The 19,537-nt window shown below is 37.8% G+C and overlaps 1 protein-coding gene across 11 annotated transcripts in view; it reads left to right on the forward strand.

The window, feature by feature from the left end:
- The window catches only part of CDC42BPB (CDC42 binding protein kinase beta), a 90,717-nt gene that overhangs the window by 38,007 nt on the left and 33,173 nt on the right, over positions 1-19,537 (forward strand). For all 11 annotated transcript variants that reach the window (XR_010743851.1, XM_066321753.1, XM_066321744.1 and 8 more), the window contains exons 3-11: positions 2,695-2,778; positions 6,343-6,438; positions 10,772-10,920; positions 12,883-12,976; positions 14,313-14,513; positions 15,396-15,644; positions 16,589-16,668; positions 17,694-17,860; positions 17,948-18,067. Coding sequence is in view for 10 of the 11 variants with exons in the window: in XM_066321753.1 (XP_066177850.1) it covers positions 2,695-2,778; positions 6,343-6,438; positions 10,772-10,920; positions 12,883-12,976; positions 14,313-14,513; positions 15,396-15,644; positions 16,589-16,668; positions 17,694-17,860; positions 17,948-18,067 (1,240 nt within the window). In the remaining variant the exon portion in view is untranslated. The remainder of the gene's footprint in view (positions 1-2,694; positions 2,779-6,342; positions 6,439-10,771; positions 10,921-12,882; positions 12,977-14,312; positions 14,514-15,395; positions 15,645-16,588; positions 16,669-17,693; positions 17,861-17,947; positions 18,068-19,537) is intronic.

Below are 19,537 nucleotides of genomic sequence, written 5' to 3' on the forward strand. Positions count from 1 at the left end.
CTTCAGCAGCCTTAAGATTTCTTTCCAGAGATAAAATTCATGGCAAATTGCCTAATTTGCTGTGTGGTTCAGTGAATTTTTCTGCTGACATGAGAAACTGTCCCACCATCACCCTTATAACTAAAGCAGCAGTGTGTTTACTGGTGCCATAACTTGATAACCACTTAATGTGAAAATATGAGTCAGCTTTCTTTTCATGAACTATACTTTTTCTTCCAATGAAGACAATTATCTTCCTCCAGAAAGTTTAAATTGGTCTTTTTAAAGCACTCTTTTCAGTTGAAAATAAATAGCACTAATATAGTTAGTGACTGGGGAATTGCTAAATAAGTCCTACAGATTTGGCATCCTTTCTTCTTTTCCTTTCTTCTTTTTCCAGGCCTGTTTCATTTGCTACTTTGTTCTAACATTTGCACAGCTCCTCAGCTGTGCCTGCCCTCTATGATGCCAGGTTCCCATCACTCCTCAGCAGTTGAGCATGCTCCACACCTGTGATATCCTGCAGTGTCTTTGGACAGTGATGGCCTTAGATGAAGTGCAGTAGATGCCTATCTGGGCTCTGATTTGTGCACTGTATTTGTACTTAAATGGCTGAGCAGTTCTAGTGTTATGGTGTGAACAACTTGAATGAAACTTCATTTCAACTTGTGGTATGAAACTTGAATGTTGCCACACCGGGGCTCACAGAGCTACGCTCAGTAATTGCAACCAGAGCATCGGTTCATTCTTCTGCAGTAGGTGACCTCTCCTCAGCAGTAGGTAATCCCTCCTCTGCAGCAGGTAACCTTCGTGCTGCTCTGTCCCTGTCCCTGCACTGGAGGTGTGGGCATTTCCTCAGTCACTATGTTCTGTCTGGAACAGTTTAACAAGTGTAGTGGGTAATGTCAGCGCCTTGCAGTTTCTCAAAAGCTTTTAATGCACTGTTTGACTTAGAGTGTGCCTTCAGCTGGATCAGGGTAATGACCCAATTAAGTGTATGAAGAGAGGTTTTTACAATGACTTTTAGCTGTGATGAGAAGAGCAAGGCTGTTTACATTTAAGGCCATTACTGAAGGTCAGTTGAACAGTTTCCTATGTGCCAAGGAACCTCGTGTATTTGATGGAGACTTTCTTGTCTTGCTCATCCTTGCCTTGCAGCATGAGCAGTGTCTGTGGGAGGTATTTCTAGGCCAGGAGACACTGGGGTGGTAATGTAACTCTGGATATTCTACTTCACTTAGAGAAGCTGCTGCCTAGTGCTGTGCCTTTCCCAGCTGTTTCCAGGGCCAGATTCCCTTGTCTTTCCTGCAGTGGTACCTTTTTTCAGAGCTGGGTGTCTGTTACATGACTGTCCAGCTGTATACAAGGTGCTGTCACCCACTACATCACCTGGTGAGTGGAGCTTCACTTACTGAAGGGGTGGAGGGCTGAGCTATGTTCCTGCAGGGTGAGATGTCTGTGTAAATGTGAATATCCTGTTCTTGTGTTACCAGAGAAGCAGTACTTTCCCTGCCCCTCACTTGAAACTTCTTTACTGGTAATGTGCAGGATGATACTACATTTCCCTCTTCCCTCCTCAAGACTTAAGACTTTTATAGTGTTGCTCTGCTTGATGCACTATTCCAGCCTTTCTTCATAGTCAGCAGCTTCTTAAAGCTGCTGTAGCTGAATCCTTTCTAGATAAGAGTTTTTAAGCAATAGAAGAGGTGAGGTGATGTCATTCCTTTTCACACAGTTATTCAGAGCTCGGTTGGAAGCAATGAAAGCTGGGTGGTTTTCTGCTTCTGAAATAGAGATGAGCTGAGAAGCACTAGAAATAGCAGTAGAAATATTCAAGCAGTCCATGCATAGTCCTGTGAAAATGTTGCTGTGTTAGTCATGATGCCTCTTTTTCTTCTGCCAACTGGAAGAACTTTGTGGAAATGATGGCATTACCACAAGAAGAATTAGTTTTGGTCTTTGAGAATACAAGTCACGGTCAAAATAAAGTCTTTGCATTCCTAAGCCTTGAAGTTTTTGTATTCTTGGTTTTTTTCTTCCACTTACAGCTGTGTGCAGAGCTACTGTTCATAATAGATCACTGTAAGCCAATCTAATACATAGGATGCGTAGTAAAACACTGTAAGCAAAATGGTAAATAAATTAATTCTTTTCTTTTAAAATATCTGTATACAGTACACAAAAGCATGCTAATTTGCAAGTATCTTTCAAGTTTCTGAGACCTGAAATGTAAAAACAAATTAGTCAAATGTAGTGTACTTCTATTGACAGCAGCCTTTCTTGTTTTCTCAGGCCGCCCTTTTAAAATGTTGCCCCACTGGCTGCAGGCAGGACTACAAGCCCCAGTTGTTCTTGGGAAACAATGCAGCTTTACTACACATCTTCATATGAAAAGCTTAATGCTCCTCCTGTATCATCCCCCGTGTACTTCATCATGAGCTCTTCAGCTCTTGACCACACATGGTGCATCAATGGTGCATCCAGCACGTAGTAGTAATGTTGGAGGAATACAGGAGCAAAGACTCAGACTGCAGTTTATCGATGTATCAGTTGATCACTGATGATTCCTTAGTAACTTATTTTATGGATTTGTGAACATTAAGCTGTTTGAAAACTGTATTTCTCTGATCATGCTTTTGTGTGAGTATTGATCTCTTTAAATATTGTATTTTTCTGACTGTGCTCCTGTTAAATAAAGATATCTTATTGTTTCAGGTTGCAGTTGTTAAAATGAAGTGTACAGAGCGCATTTATGCAATGAAAATTCTAAATAAATGGGAAATGCTTAAAAGGGCAGAGGTAAGTAATACGGTTTTTAACACAGAGAATTTTTAAAATTACGTTAGGAAGATTACATTGAAGCTCTTTCAGACTAGGAAGAATTATTTCATGAACATAGGAGCTTCATTCTTTTCTCTCTTTTTTTTTTTTTTTCTTAAGCTGTTTTAATGCAATCAAGTCTGACAGTCCCTTCCAGGCATCTGTTGTCTCAGCATTACTGTGTATTCATTTACCAGACAGTCTGCCCTAGTTCTTACCCTGAATTTATTGGCCAGATTTTTGTTTACAGTAAAGGCAAGTTAAAGACTACATGAAAGCTGAGATTGGTGCTACTATGACATTCACAGCTGTATACAAAAATGTTATGTAAAAGGTCTTTCTTCTCTTCCATTCAGAAAGCATGCATTAAGGAGCTTTGCATCCTACAGTTTGTAACAGGATTTATATAGCTAGTAAAACTGGAACTAAATATTTTGGAATCAGATTCAGATTGTAAAACAAAACGTGTTAAGAAGGTAAATCTGTTTAAGAAGCGGTTTTTGGCAAAGGGAGGTGTGCACTGTCACAACAAATTGTGTAAATGTAAAGGCAAATGGGTACTTCACACATTAGGAAAACAATACTAAGAATACATAGTGGGAAGCAGTTTTCTAGGATAGATATTTCTAGGATACATACGCCTCCATGGTGGAGGAAAACCTTATGGCACATACATAATATTATATAAGTTAGCAGATAAATGAGCTATAGATTTGAAGAGAAAAGACATGTAGTGCATCAGGACTTGCAGCAGTTCTGTTAAGGGGCAAGCAGGAGCACCTTTGCTGAGGTCTGAGTTTGCAGACCCCTCCCTGTCCCATTCTTCTGTTGCCTTCCTGACACCTCCTCCCCCCAGCCTGCCCTTCCTAGTCCCTCCCTTCCTTTCAGTGAGTCAGTGCCAGGCCTTTTCCTGTGACAAAATCTCCTCCCTCTTGTTAAGCTTCTCTTCACCGCTGCCTTTGCCTGATTTAGTCACAGTCTGTCCATCCATCCATGCACTTCTTTAGAGGCGGCAGCAGCCGCTGCCACCCGGCTCTCCTTTGAGCTGTCAGGAGAATTCACACCCTGGGCTGTGCTGCATCAGCGGTTCTGCATTAAGCCTTTCCCTGTAGGAGGGAAATTTGGTGCCTTTCTATGCAGATTTCAGCTGTGTTAATTCATTGGTCAGTATAGAATTATTTTAAACACAAATGTTTGCAGGGGTCTCCCAAACTCTAATGGAAATACAGCTATGCTGCCTCACTTCAGTCATTTTTAAAGTGATTTCATTAAGTGGCCTAAGTAGATGCAGCTTCTGCATGTAGAGAAGACAGCTGTTTACATATTGTATTCTAATCATGCAACTAACTCGTCTTATCCTCTCAGGCAGGCATGAAGGATGTATAATGAGCAATAGTTTTCCCAATACAAACTTCAGAAAAGTAACAGTCAAAAGAAATTTTCTTTCTGCTGATTTTCCCCATCTATAAAGGACAATAAAGGAACTGTCTTCTCTGCAGGACCACTTTGTCTTTTCCTAATCAGTCGGTTCGCTTGATTTCGCTTTTCTGGATAAGCAGGACCTTACAACCTGCATATCAAGTTCATACAACATCTGGGGGTTAAAATTTTCCCAAATGTGGTAAAACCTGTTAGTTTTTAAAATAAAGCCTACAAGAATACAGTAGCCTCTTAAATGGAGAGTTCCACTGAAAAAGCAGACTTCAAATATTTTATTAATCCACCTCATCTACTATTATATAAAAACATTAACATTATTATTATGAGGGGGTTAAGAAGCACATTACACTGGTTTGTTATGCATGACATAAAACATAGCAAGAAGTTAGCAAAATAATTGCTTATTCATGTACTAGCTGCAAGGAGAAAAACCCCATATGGTTGGAAGCCACTAAAATAAAGGAAAGGTTAGTGAATATCACCTGACATCCATAAATGGGTTGGAAGCAAAAATAGGCAAGCCATTTATGTTGATAAGGACCATTTGTATTCATTGTTCTCACAGCAAAATGCATAGTCATTAGCGTATTACTGTTGACAGTTCCAAATAAGTCCTGACTGGCTGATTAGGTAGCCTGTCATGCTTTTTCAAGTCACTTCTCAAGGCCTTTTAAGCTAGTGTAAGCAGAGAAGGAGAATTTTGTGCTCTGAATTCATGATGCAGCGTTCAGCAGCATTCCTGGGTTTTCAGTGTTCATAACATTCCTCGCTATTTGAGGTTGCACAGTGAACTGGATCAAGGGACTGATGTCTTCAAAAATAAACAAACTAGTTTTCTGTGTTGGCAGCCTCCGCACTTTGTGGTGCCAGGAGAGCTGAGAAGTGCTGTGCTCTGGTGCTGTGGGAAGGGGATAGGATTACTTGGAGCTGCTGTAGCTGCCAGCCTTTTTTTGCAGAGCGCTACTTTGGCCTTGCATTCATAAACCGTTAAACCACTCAGTTGGCTTTTAATTACAATTTACTTCTCTTTACACCAGTGATTACTAATTTACAAAGTGGCCACAGCACGGTCTTCTTTGCTTCCTTTGATAGGAAAATAGTTGGAGATACATTCATAAGGTGCAGTCAGTATATAGGAAGGTTTGGGCTTCCCAGGCACATTTCCATAGTAGATTTTCTAAGACATCTGAAGAAGTGGCAACGAACAACAACAACAAAAAACATCAGTTCTTTTCTAGAAACTTCCAAACACTTCAATCTGTAGCTTTCAAATATTGTGATAATGCTCTCTGGATTGAGAGTATAGAAGAGTCCCAAGGTCTGTTTCATAATAGTTCTGATCCAATAAAAACATTAATATACTTTTATTGGGGAGGACTTGCTTGAAGTTTATGAAAGTTGGTTTTATGTAAAGATGCTGAGAAAATCTGTTACGCAGAGCTTGCTTCTCTGAAGTGTTGTAGTGTGCTGTTTGAAGTAAAAATTATTGAAAATGAAAATGTATTATACTGGACAAAGATAAGACAGTAATACTAAAATATGCTTATTTCCATAGTGTGTTAGCAGTGTATGGAACTGGGACTGTAGTGTGATAAAAGTATACACGAAACTGTTTTCATAGAGGTCTTTTTCAGAAGAATCAGACTTGCTTTCCTAGAGCCATTATCTTTCTGCTGCAGATGGTAGTGACAAGTTATTATTTTCTGACTTTTAAAAATGTTTTGTAAAACAAAATGTAGCTTTGACTTGAATTGGCTTGTGAGCTTTTTGGTGTTGAGGGGTGTTGTGTGTTGGTGGGGAGTTTTTTGGGGTTTGGGTGGAGGAGGGGAGGTTGGTGAAGTTTTTTCATTTGGTTTGGGTTTTTTTGGTTTGGTTTGGTTTTGTTGTTTTTTTTTAAAGTCGCAGTCAGGATTAGAGTGAGTGAATGCCTAACTAAAACTTGCAGAGATTCCCTGGCATGTCTCTTGTGTAGACTGAATTCCAATGAATAGAGACCTCTGTTCAGTAATTTGAAATAATCCCATAAAACATCCATATATATTCATCCTGTGAAAACTACTTGTTGATGTTGACAATGGCTTTTCTCCCCCTCTCTTCCTTCAGACAGCTTGCTTCCGAGAGGAGAGAAATGTCTTGGTGAATGGAGATTGTCAGTGGATTACTACATTGCACTATGCCTTTCAAGATGAGAACTATTTGGTATGTTTGATTCACCAGTAAATAAAAGCTCTGAGTTGTGAAAGAACTTCATTTTTGGTATATTTTAAAAATATTGGTGCATTAAATCAGTCCACCTCATGCCTCACAGCAGTGTTTCAATGTTCTTGTTTTGTCCTTGAAGCAAAACTTCAAAGGGTCTGACTGTAACTCCAGGAGAGTGAGAAAGTTGTGTAGGACTGTAGTATATAGAAATTTAGTTAAGCATCTTAAACTAACTAATCTCCCCTTGCATAAAAAATGCCATGTTCAAATTTAGTATTTTGGATAAGGTTGCAGTGAAGTAATCTGAGATGTGTTAACTCCGTGAAAGTAAGAAATATTTTTTAAAAAACTTTCATAATGTCTTTTAAAGTAAGGTTTTGCTTTAAATGGGCAAAAGTAATTTAAAAGGTGTTCTAAAATCCTTAGGGGGAAAAAAGATCCTATTTCTTAAAAGTATTTCTATGAAGTACGTTTTTAAATCAACAGATTGGCCATCTCTGTAATTTGAGAGACTTGAGCAAACATTTATAAAGAAAATTGGTACTTGTATGACGTTTCTTTATGATTGGTTACTAGAACTGTGACATACAAGCCCTGTTTACTTTAGTCACAGCATACTGCAAGGCACTGGTTAGGAGCAAAGTCAGTTAAGCCCCAATATTCTGCAATATACTGAACCACAGAGCTTCCCTGTGGCTACTTCAGGCTGACTTTCCAAACATGCTGTTTCCTTAACATCTGACATAGCTGAAGTGTGAAAGTTTTCACCTTCTTGACACTTCAGTAGCACAATAGCAAGTCATTAATATAAATAAGAAAAAATGTATTGATAAAAGACTGCCAAAGAGTTCAGGAACTAAGCGAGAGTTAGTAAATGCTCAAACATTTCCAGAGATGCTGAGACAAAACACATTACTTTGTCATGTTAGGAGTATTTTTAGACTAAGGAGCGCATTGCATCATAGGAAACGAAGTAGTCACATCTTAGGCCCTCATATACAGGCTATTTCCATTGAATGGTTTGTGATAGGTCCAGATTTTCAATCTCTCACAGTTTAGTTATCTCTGGCACTGCCTCATGATTTCAAATCAGCTTGTAGTTTCAGATTCCCACAGAACTAACCTTCAGAGTTGTATAAAAAGCATTCTGTTTTGTATTTCCAAGTAGCTTGTAAGAATGGAGCTACCTAAGGAAAAATTGTTGGCTGTGTGAGATAACAAGCAATAGCAAAGACAGCATGGAGGTGGAATCTTTTCCCAAAGTTCCCAGAGGTGGTCAGATATTGAAGTTTCACTTGACAGCAGAATGTAGACATCCAATTTAAGATCCAGTATCTAAGAAGGCAACAGTTCTGCCCGGCAGCCAAAGTCAGCAGATTTCGAGCTTGCCTGAGGTCTACTTCTGCATGTGCTGAGATGCTGTCTTCCAATTTGGTCTGTTATTCAGAAACCATCTCCTGTAAATGTCTGGTGCTCACAGATGGAGTGGATCCACAGCTCAGTCACCATTGTAAATGATGCATGAAGAAAAGGTGAAACACATCAAGAAATCTATTCATCCAAAAATGTAGACAGAAGGTTCTCTTCTGTAGTACTTGTCCAGAGGCTAAGAGATAGATCTCTGTTCAATTCTCTTTGGAGCTTGAAGAAGTTTATAGCTACATTTTTCCTGATCCTGGAGAGTGCTGCCTTGTTACAGAGCCTGGGCAGATTTGGTTTGCTTTTTAGCTGTGCTGTTCATCCATGGTCCTTGTACAATGGAATACAAAGCTGAGAAGAAAACAAGAACAGACAACGGAGCTTGGTTTTCCAACCTGGTCCTCTGCAAGAGAAATTTCTTGCAGAGGAAGGTTCCAGTATTTCCTCCCAGTGATATTTGTGCATTATATCTAGTGATTCTTAAATGCAAAACCACACAAGCTAATACTGAGCAGAGGGAGAGCCTTGTGTCTTCCCCCACCTAGTGCTCTGCCTCCTCTGGCTGTATGATACAGGGTCCAAAACGAGACAAAGAAAAAGTAAGTTACTAATGTAGAAAAGTAGTAGTTGCCTTTAGAGAGTCTAAAAGTACGTAGAGTTTTATTCTCTCCCTTTAGTATTGACAGAGCATTTGATACCGCACAACTTATATTTAAGCAAGAAATACAAAATTCTATGAAATATATATGTTCTGGAGTTCATTTTCTGGTTCTGCTCTTGTAGTTTTAAAACCTTTCAAGTAAATGCACCATGCATTTCTGTTTTCTAAACAGCCAATTCTCAAATGACATTACATGGAAATGCTGTATAACTTTTTTCTGGTTCTTAAAAAGTTTTCATAAGAGACAGCTTATGCCAAGATAGGTTAAATAAGCTTTTGGTGATTTAGCTGAAGCAGAAGCGATATAAGCAAAACATAGTCCATGAATATTGAAAAACTTGAAGTTCCCCATCTCTTCAGATCTCCCAGATTCAGATCTCTTAATTTTCTTTCCCAGTCTCATTAATGAAAAAGAGCATATGTGTATTTGACTACTGTCAGCTTCTTAAAGGCTTCTGGGTACTCATGAGAGTATTTCGATATCCTTTTTTCCTTTGATTTCTAACTACACTCACCATTTGATGTAGTCACTTCCCTGGAAGAAATGCACTACTGCTAGATTTCAGCATCAGAATAGGTTTTATTTTAACCCCATAGGAAGGGAGAAGCACCTCTTGGCAAGCAGATCATTTTGAATTGAAAGATTGATAAAGTTCTGCTTCCTCATAGACAAGATTCACCATCTGTCTGTGATCCAGGTGCCTTCCTTCATGGGTCACCTGAGTTCTTGTTGAGTTATAAATGCTTTGGGAGCTGACAGAAGTGCATTACCTTGTCTCTGACAGGGAGGATATTTCACTTCCCACAGAAGGTTCTATAAAGTCTCTTTGCCTTGAATTTTAGATAAAATACTTCAAGATAATGTCCCTTTTAGAAGATCGATGGTTTCTGTCTGTAGCATTTTGCTTTCAAATGTAAGTGTTTTGTGTGTACAGTGTTCAGTACATGTTTAAAGTTCCTTGGAGCAATACTCACAGGTTGATTCCAACATAAATGATGCATTTGCCTGTGAGATTAAGTGGTAATTTGAATAAAATAGAGAAAAATACCAAAACTTGTGGCTTTTGAAGTCACTCCTTTAATCCAAAAGGTATTGAAGAAATGGCTAATACTGCACTTGAGGTTCTTTGCATTTCTATCTTCTTTGATTTGCTTCCCTTGTGGAAAAGACAGTGGATTCTAGGTTGCTTTACTTTGAGAAGAAAAATAAGATGATGGCTTTGGGAACTTAATTCTAAAATAAGCAAAGTTAGTCCTAAAACCACGCATCAGATGATCTTGGGAAACATGGAACAAAATGGCTCAAGACTGGTTGTACTAGATGAAGTCATTTTACTTGAAGTGATGGTCTGGATTTAGGTGGATATTGCTAGGAAATACCTGAAACACAATCCTTGTTTTGTGATATGAGAAATAAATAGCATGCCTGAGTCCTTTTCATTCATGTCACCCTATCAGTATTGGTCCTTCCCATGGATAGGATGGTGCATGATTGGTCTAGGAGGCTGTTTACTTTTCCACTGAAATAGATTCAAAAGAATATTAATCTTTGACTTCTAAATTTCCCACTTTAGTGCCTCTGGCTTGACAGTGCTTTTGGTTTGTTATGGGCATCCATGTATAGTATAGTAATGTAATGTATAGTGTCATCAAACTCCTGCCAGCTGTGCTGTGTATCCATGATGTGGAATGTGCCAAGATGAGTATTTGAAGACATTGATGTGATCAGTGCCACTTCAGGAACAATGAGTAGTGTTGAGATGATACCAAAACTAAAAGTAGTAATGAAATGTTTATTTTAAAGTAAGCTGCATCAAATATTGATTTTAACTGTAGGTTTTTTTCTTTCATTATCCTCTGGAAATTTTCCATTTAGGAGTCAATAATATACATTAGTTTTGGTGATATTAGGTCATTTTCTTTGTGGTACTAGTTAAGACAGAAATAAATTCATCCTGATTTACTTCTTTGTTGTTCGCATATTTTGTTTGGGGTTTTTTTGTTGTAGGAACTAAATGCTGATGTGCCATTCTTACTGTGATTATTAAAGGAATATGATACTTTTTTATACTAAGTAAGTAAATAAAAGTAAAACAGAAGACCACCAATTTTGACTACTTTCCACAGGCAAAGAAGAAAAATAGTGAAAGGGTTTTTTCCAGGAGTTAACTGATGAACTTTATTTTTTTATTATTATTTTTTTTGCCAGCTGTCTCTCAGTACTTGATTGCTTTATTTCTCCATTTTCAGTATCTAGTGATGGACTACTATGTTGGTGGTGACTTGCTGACGCTTCTCAGTAAGTTTGAAGACAAGCTTCCTGAGGATATGGCTAGGTTCTACATTGGTGAAATGGTGCTTGCTATACATTCCATACATGAGCTGCATTATGTGCACAGGTAAAATACCTTCTCATTTGGCAGAAAATACATGTACAGTTATATGAAGTTAACCCCAAATTTACTGCTATGTATGCAAATGTGCACAGTAGCCAAAGGCAAACAAACTACTGTAGTAGTTATGTTAGTATTATACTTTATGCTGTATAATAGCTGTATTAGCCATTTTATTTTAAATATCAAGTTTTGATGGATTGATATCAGAAGCAGTGACATTTATCTGACTAACCTTTTAAAGTGTTCTATTTTTAATCAGGGCTCTTGACTTACTCTCAATTCATGTAATAAATATTTATCTGCCTTTGTCCAAGCAATCTAGAAGTTTGAAGCAGTTTGAAATGGTTTGAACTTTGTACAGATGTTTAGACATTTGCAAAATTTATGCAGAGTAAGCCCATGATAACATCAATGCATCTCCTTACCTGAGGTCATTCTCGAACAGGTTTTGTAATCAGTGGGCATGTGCTGGTCTAATTGTTTTTGCACACAAGATGTGTATTCCGAATCAGTGGCTACCCATCGAGTAAACTTAGGTTGTGGTTGGTAGTAGCTGCACAGTTAAAGTTTAAAAAGCATAGGGAATTCTCAACTATAATGCTTTGAACTCTTCTGCTTGCACTTTGATTGCTGTTTTAAAAATTGAAAAGATACTTAAACTCTCTAAAGCTGCTGTGAGTAAATATGGACAATATTTGGGGGTTTAAAAATGTTACAGCCTCAGAGAAGTTCACCAGAGGCACCATTGCACCAATTTCCAAGGAAGGTGGCCTGACTTACTGAGCAGCTATGTCTATTCACAGGGCTGAATGAAGGTCTGTTGTGGCAATAGGAGTGTGTGGCTCTGTGGCCAAAACACGTGCTTTGAACAGGACATGTGCCAATGCCCAAGAAATTACTGCTTGGCAACTGGAATGGATTAGGGGAGGAAGTATGATTGCTCTGGAGAGGGTTTCAAGGACCCTTTAAGGGCTTATAGACCTGTTAGGCATAGATAGGAGACAGTGGAGCTCAGAGAGGAGCCATTAAGCCTTTCAGAACAGCAGTACTGGTCCCTGAGGCAAGTGAGAGCTGCATGCCAAGCGGAGATTGGCTCATGCCGCAAGTGCCACTGTGAGCAGTGTTCTTTAAAAAACAAACAAACAAATTAGCGTACAATTGTATATTAGTTTTCATAGTCCCCTGCAACTACTGAGCTTAACTTGTGGTTGTGGAACGTTGACAATATCTGGAACTGAAATGTATGGAATAAGTTTAACAATGTAGAATTACTAATTAATTTATTGGGGAAGCATAGTGACATAGTCCAATTTTCTCAACACATATTTTTGTGTATTATCACAAGTAAATATGCATTTAAATTTATGTAGGCAGGCATAGATTAACATTTATTATTTTGTATTAATACTGCTAATGAGCTAGCAGTATTAGTGACATTTCAGTAATTAATTTCAGAGCATTAGCTCTTGGTTAATAAAGGTTAATCCAAGTTTGTGTTGGGAAAATATATCAAGTTGGCTGGATTTTTACACATATTAGGACCGTTGTTAAATCTGTCATGGTTTTTCTCACAAATGTCAAGTGTAAAACTTGAATTCAGCGTCTTAAAAATCAGCCATTGTCAGCTTCCACATCTAATACACCTTGTTTTAGGTGTATTAGAGCACCTTGGTTTTGTTTATTCCTAATAATTCTGGTGTCCTTTTCAAAGATTAAACTGAAGGGGTTGTACAGTTTTTAAGTTTTTCAACACGTGTAGTGGCATTTGGAACTTCACACTTGAAAAGAAGCTCAGATTCTATGGTGCAAAACTGGGGATTTAAGGTTGGTCAGGAGGAGAGAGTCATAAATAAAACCATAAAAAGAGTTTACATCAGTGGCTAAAAGTCTATTATGTTATTTTGATACAAGATTAATCTTTACAAGCAGAACTAATACTGTATGTTTAAATCTTTTCACTTACAGGGACATAAAGCCTGATAACGTTCTTTTGGATATGAACGGCCACATACGACTGGCAGACTTTGGGTCCTGTCTGAAAATGAGTGAAGATGGCACAGTATGTATGAAGCAGAATTTATTTGGGTCGTTGATGGTGGGATCTTGTAAGTGAGTTGCTGGTTTTAAAGAGATCAGACATCATCAGTGTGCATCAGGGATGTGATAGAGATTGTGAACTTTCTGACACACTAAAAATTGAGGGTATAGCATAACTCAACATACTTGAATGCATTTTTGACATCTTTATCTCCTTGTTTTACAGGCTGCTAACTTTTTGGGTTATTCTTTGCTATATTTTTCTGGTTTTCACTTTTTCTTCTGATTTGAGTGCAAGGGAGAAAGGTGACCTGCTGCACCGGTTAGGTACACACAGTTGTGGGGTCACCATTCCTGTAGGTATCAAAAAGATGTGTAGGTATGGCACTTGCGGCCACCATTTAGGGGGACTTGTCAGTGTTCAGTTAACGCCTGGACATAATGATCTAAAAGGCTTTTTCCAAACTAAATTATTGTCTTGATTCTATAATTAATAAACATTTTATTTTATATGCCTTTGACAAATGGAACAGCAACATAATGGTAATTGGCCATCTTGTGCAGCAGATTGGATTTACCTCTAAAAGCTGGATTGCTTGTGACAGGTTGTGTTTGTTTTGCCTCATTTAGGGCACTTCCAGGGGTGCCAGTCCTGCCAAAGTATGGCATGCAGCATCATTCCCTGGTTTTGGCACTAACTCACATCTTGTTGATGTTCTCTAGTCATAAAATGCCTGTCAAAGCTTTACCATAAAAATGCAGCATGAAGGAGAATTGAGAACATTATTCCTAGGGATTAGTCTGCCCTGATGGTCAGGGCTTCCCTACTGCTAGTGCAGAGTGATTTTTCCACCTTATTCCTGTAGTACATGCAGTTGCACCTTAGGCAATAAACATTTGAGTGATTTCTGACATAATAAAACTAAGTCAGGAAATTTATTCAGTCATCTTCAAATGTAACTGTAAAATTCAGGAGTAGGACCTGGTCTCCCTACTTACTAATTTTTCATTTCAACTTCTGGGCAGTAAATTGCAGTTTTAAAATATAAACAGACACAAAAGCAAAATATATTCTGTATTTCTGCTTTCACAGTATCTGTGATTATTTTGGGTTTCTACTGTGTTGGGAATAAAACATATCAACTGATTTTATGTACCAGTAGAATGGAACTTAATCTTTGCAGTCTTTGTTACTTTCTTAATATTTTCTTTGTTATGTTGCTGTGAATTTATGCATCTCTTCCTTCTCCAGAATCATGTTGTGGTGTCTCTGTTTGTCACAAATACTAGTATTTGAACAGGACAGTTGCTGAGAGAAACTTGAAACTTATGAGAATTATGTTTGCCTTATTTTTAAGGTACAGTCATCAGTAGCAGTGGGTACTCCTGACTACATCTCTCCTGAGATATTGCAAGCGATGGAAGATGGAATGGGGAAATACGGGCCTGAGTGTGACTGGTGGTCACTGGGTGTCTGCATGTATGAAATGCTCTATGGTGAAACACCCTTCTATGCAGAGTCACTAGTGGAAACCTATGGGAAGATTATGAATCATGAAGTAAGAGCTGTATTAAATCTCTTGTGTTCTGAGTTTGTTTACAGAGAAACTTACCACTTAAAGATACTGAAGTGATGGTAGTTGTTTGCTTTTACACAGTGTTTTAGGCTGATGTTGTGTAGGTTTGTTGGTTCAGGTTTTAGGAATGCTTGCTTCTCTGAACTGCAGAAATTTAATTCTTTGACAAATTAAAATTTTTCTCTAAATGCTGATTTTCTTGTTGAAAAATGTAGGCAATCATCACAAAATAAAAATTAAAATCTGCTCTAGTTTTTTTTAGTCTAAAGTCATTACAGTTATTAGTGGTAATTAAAATTTTAGATCTTATGTTTGTTTATGATAATAGAAATATTTTCTAAATGTTGATAATATTTTAGTCAGAAAAACAGGTATTTAGCCTATATATTAGAAAAATACATTCCTAAATATGACAACATAAAGAATTGAATAATGTCATGGGGATCTAAGAGTTGTAATTAATTTATTCTCTAGGAGTACATCTCCAGGAAATCAGTGGATCTCTGAGTAAGAATACCAGTCTGTCTTTATTGTAGGATCTTTAATATACTGTAGTGTGTAAAAATCCCGGCATGTCTTAAAAAAAAGTTTGCTTTTCCTAACAAAGTTACTGTAGTCACAGATCAGACAGATCTGTTTTAAAGAAATTGGAAAATGATTTCTTGTACTTGAAATCCACTATAAGACAAAAGGTCTCTCACTGAATGTATTGAATTGTGCTCTGTCATTGCTCATTGTAACTAGAACAATATTTGACTATTCATTTCCAGTTTTATTGGTGTAATTTAATGGGTTTTTTGAAACGACAGTTGAAAGTTGGAATTAATTCCTTCTCTAAAAGTTTCTGTGGCTTTTGTTTTCTAGGAACGATTTCAGTTTCCATCCCATGTTACAGATGTATCTGAAGAAGCAAAAGATCTTATTCAGCGACTTATCTGCAGCAGGGAGCGTAGACTGGGACAGAATGGAATAGAGGATTTTAAGTCTCATGCATTCTTTGAAGGACTTAATTGGGATAACATCCGAAACCTAGAAGCACCTTACATTCCAGAAGTTAGCAGTCCTTCTGACACCTCAAACTTTGATGTAGATGATGATGTACTAAGAAATCCAGTGAGTCTTTATTTTTAGATATTACTAATGGAAATATGCATCCTTGCTGCACTGTAAGCTAGTAGGCAGAACCTACTTCAAAATCAAGAGTCACTCCAAATGTAAAAAATTCAAGTTTTTCATCTCTTTGGAATTTTGTGTTATCAGAAATTATGAGCTGCTTTTTTAAGTGGTAGCACTTGCCAGACTCCATTACTGTTACGTGGTTGAAGTTAAAGCCTATTTAAGTAGGTGAAAAAGCCTCTTAGTTGTCCTTTCAGTTTACCTTTATAGGGAGCTAGTATTTGGATCTACACCTTTTCAAAGGTGAAAAAAAAATCTGTCTTTAGAAATAGAATATATTTTCTGTGTAGCTTGCAGGCACAGCTGTGCAAGTGAGAGGACTCATTCTGCTACTTCTCCACTGACTTAAGAAGCAAGAGGTTGTTTCTTGGAGTAGAGAACATTGGTGTTGCACTCCTCCATTTCTATTGTCTTGTAGTTTACAAATGGGTCAGGAGGAGTGGAGAGCTTTTGTGTTAATTTGTACACCAGCTTGTATTCCAAGAAATTAAGAGCTTTTGGCACATTTTTTGATTACATGTCTGACATAACTAGAACACTAAAGACTAACAGCATGCATTTTGGTGCCAGGTCACTTTTAATTAGGAACTTGGAATTTTGGGGTTCCTATTACTGGCTGCATTGTGCTTTGAACTTGTTGAAATGCTGCCCTTTCAAGTGCCAGTTCAAGAGGCTCCGAAATTCAAGTCATTTTGTTAGGCGACCTAATCTGAAATAAAGCTTGTCCAGGGGCAGTGGAGCATAACTGCCAATTGTCAGTTAGTGTATTAAGAAAAATCTTTCCATTAGCTGTCTCTCTTTTAACTGTTGAGGCTCAATGAAATGCCTTTCACTCTGTATGGGTTCTCTCTTGGGTTTTCATGCACGTTGTTTTCATGCAGGAAGTGGTGCCACCAAGTTCTCATACAGGCTTTTCTGGATTGCATTTACCATTCGTTGGGTTTACGTACACAACTGACAGGTAAGCAAAGGATATGTTTTATAAAGGAAACTTGTTTCCCAAATGCAGCTAATTCCTGGGAATTCTCATTTTTATAAACATATAGGGAGGTGGATGTCCATAGGTATACCTATGGCCAAACTTTTCTTCCTTGGTTTCTTTTTTTTTCAAATGTCTGAACATATTTTGATCCTGTTTGCCAAGATTAGGTGCTTTTGTATTTAATATTTTTTCTATTTGACATGGAAGACTAGATGTGTCAATTGCAGTCCCTTCATTGAGAGGCTGAGAGCAAGTCTTGTCGACGCTGGACATCTGCCAGGAACTGTTCAGGATTATCTCACTGCTCCACTGTCCTGCTGGCAGACCAAGTTATCAGAAAGGGTTCTGAGCATGAACAAAGTGGCTCACTTTGCATATCTTTGAAATGGCCTCCATCTGACTTCAGAGATCTCTCAAACATATACTTGTCTATATGATCTTAGGGTATTCTGGCCTGTTTGTTATTCCGTTATTTCTCTTTATTGGGGTTTGTTACCCTATGAAGCCAAAATATGCCTGTCATCCTTTTTCACAGTGAGATCATGTGCCTTAACTTAAATCTTAAACTAAACTTTTGGGGCTGTCCCTCAGCTATCTCAGTGCAGGTACACTTACTGCTTCCATTTCTGACAGGTACCTGTAACCTTCGGCATGGGAGAGTGTGCTGGTAGCACTTAAACCACTACGCTAATTTTGTAAAACAAAAATTGGTGAACTAAAACCACTACATGAATATTAACACTTTCAATCATTTAGGCAGTTTGTGAAGTGAAGGTACATCTGTATCATTGAAGTTCTGCATGCAGGTATCTTACTTCTACAGGAGCATGCACAGTAGCTAGGGAATAATAACTTTACCCTGACAATTGTCTCTGCAGTAACAATTACTGCACTAATTGTACTTGTAAATTTAAGGTGCATATTTGGTGGAATCCCAGCATGTCCCAGCTATAGACTGCTGTGAGTATTTATTAAAATGTCCTAACTTATGTATTTCTTTTCAGCTCTTTATCTGATAGAGGCACGTTAAAGAGTGTGCTGCAGTCTGACACTGTAACCAAAGATACGGATGTACAGCGAGACTTAAAGAACACTTCACAAATAGAAGGCTATGAAAAGAAAATACGGAAATTAGAGCAAGAAAAGCAGGATTTGAACAGAAAACTCCAAGGTTAGTGGTTTATATTTATTTGGATTCTTAGTTTTGCTCATTGGAATATTTTATTGAAAATCTTTTCCTTTCTTTTCGGATTTTAAGAATCTACACAGACAGTGCAGAGTCTCCAAGGTCCAGTGTGTGTTACAGCAAATACAAGCCGTGATAAGGAGATTAAAAAACTAAATGAAGAAATTGAACGGTTGAAGAACAAATTAACAGGTAAGCCTCTGGCATGGTAATTATAGTAATGCAATTTATTTTGCAATAAGTAGCATTAATGTTCTTGAGATATTTAAAAAACAAAGGATTTTTTAAAGGCTTATTCAATATTAAGAGTCATTTCAGTTTTTTCCAGATGAGTACTTAACTAGTCCTCCTGTTTGCTTGGCTTGATAGCACATACTAGCATGGGAGGTCCAGAGTGTGACTAATTGTGTGGATGGATTTAGTTAAATGTTTTGTGTGATGTTTGCTTCCCTAAAAATCTCAGGAGATCATGTTCTTATTCCTCCGTTTGGGGAGGAGTATTGTGTTGAAGAGGTTTTACTTGGAGGCAGATGTAAGAGACAGGAGATTGAAGTCTGGTTGCTCGCTCTTTTGTAACATAAAGGAGTAGATAGGGGGATGTGTAATAGTAGTTCACATTTAAATATTTCTGAGTTTCTGCTCCCTTTGTGTTTCTGTGTTTGGTGATGCATTAATTAGGAAGCACTGAGCGTTGCAGAAAAACAAATATTGGCATCTGTCCTGAGGGAAGACTGACTCATCCGTATCACTGAAAAATCTGTTGTTTGACAATGCTATTAGTTTATCCGTGCAAACCTCCTGTTAACACCTAATTTTTAAGTGGGAATCAGTGATAAACAAAGTGGTAGTTTTGAATCCTAATGACTTGGCTGAGAGTTTTACAGAGGCCTGTATAGTGTGAGTTCAGATGCTGAGTTGCTGATGAGGATTTTTTTAAAATATCGTTTCCCTATTTCATTTCTCAATATGTGCATACCTACCTTTTTGTAGGTATGCACAGCAAAAATCAGCTCTGCTCTCCTGCGTAGGTTATCTTCCAAAAATTATATTCTTGCATATTTTGAAATTAGGTTTGAATCACAATAGTTTGATTGAAGTTCTGCTTTTGCATTCAGGTTTATCTAGAAATGAAGATTTAGTCTTTCAGGTTTATCTAGTTCTTCAACCAGTGATGTCCTGTTAAGTATAAATTCTAGCAGTGTTTCCTAATTTGAAAAGAAGTAGCATTGGTTCATGTAGGGTGGGAGGACATTTGTTCTGAAGTAAGAAAAGGAATAATACTTCAAGCATTACAGCAGTGCTTGGGATCCTGAATACTTGGGTCCATTTTCCTGTTCTGCCACAGATATCAGTGGAACTTGAGTGAGACAATTAATTCCCTGTGAAATTCCTTATTTATTTGTTTAATAGAAGTAGTAATTAAAACCAAATAGAGAAGGCAGTTCATTTTCTTAGAAACGGTGAGACCGAGCAGGAGTATATAAAGGTGGCTATGTTGGGTGTTTTGCACTTAAAACCAATAATTTCAAATCAAATTTGTTTATTTGTCTTTGCAAGTAAAGCGAGAACAAGCTGCCAGGAGTATGGGCAGTCAGGTCTCCAGGTTACCTTGTGCAGGATATTTCTTTCCCAAACTATTCATTATTTTTTATCTAGAAAATA

This window comes from Sylvia atricapilla, chromosome 6 (assembly GCF_009819655.1).
Source record: "Sylvia atricapilla isolate bSylAtr1 chromosome 6, bSylAtr1.pri, whole genome shotgun sequence".
NCBI classification, from domain to species: Eukaryota; Metazoa; Chordata; class Aves; order Passeriformes; family Sylviidae; genus Sylvia; species Sylvia atricapilla.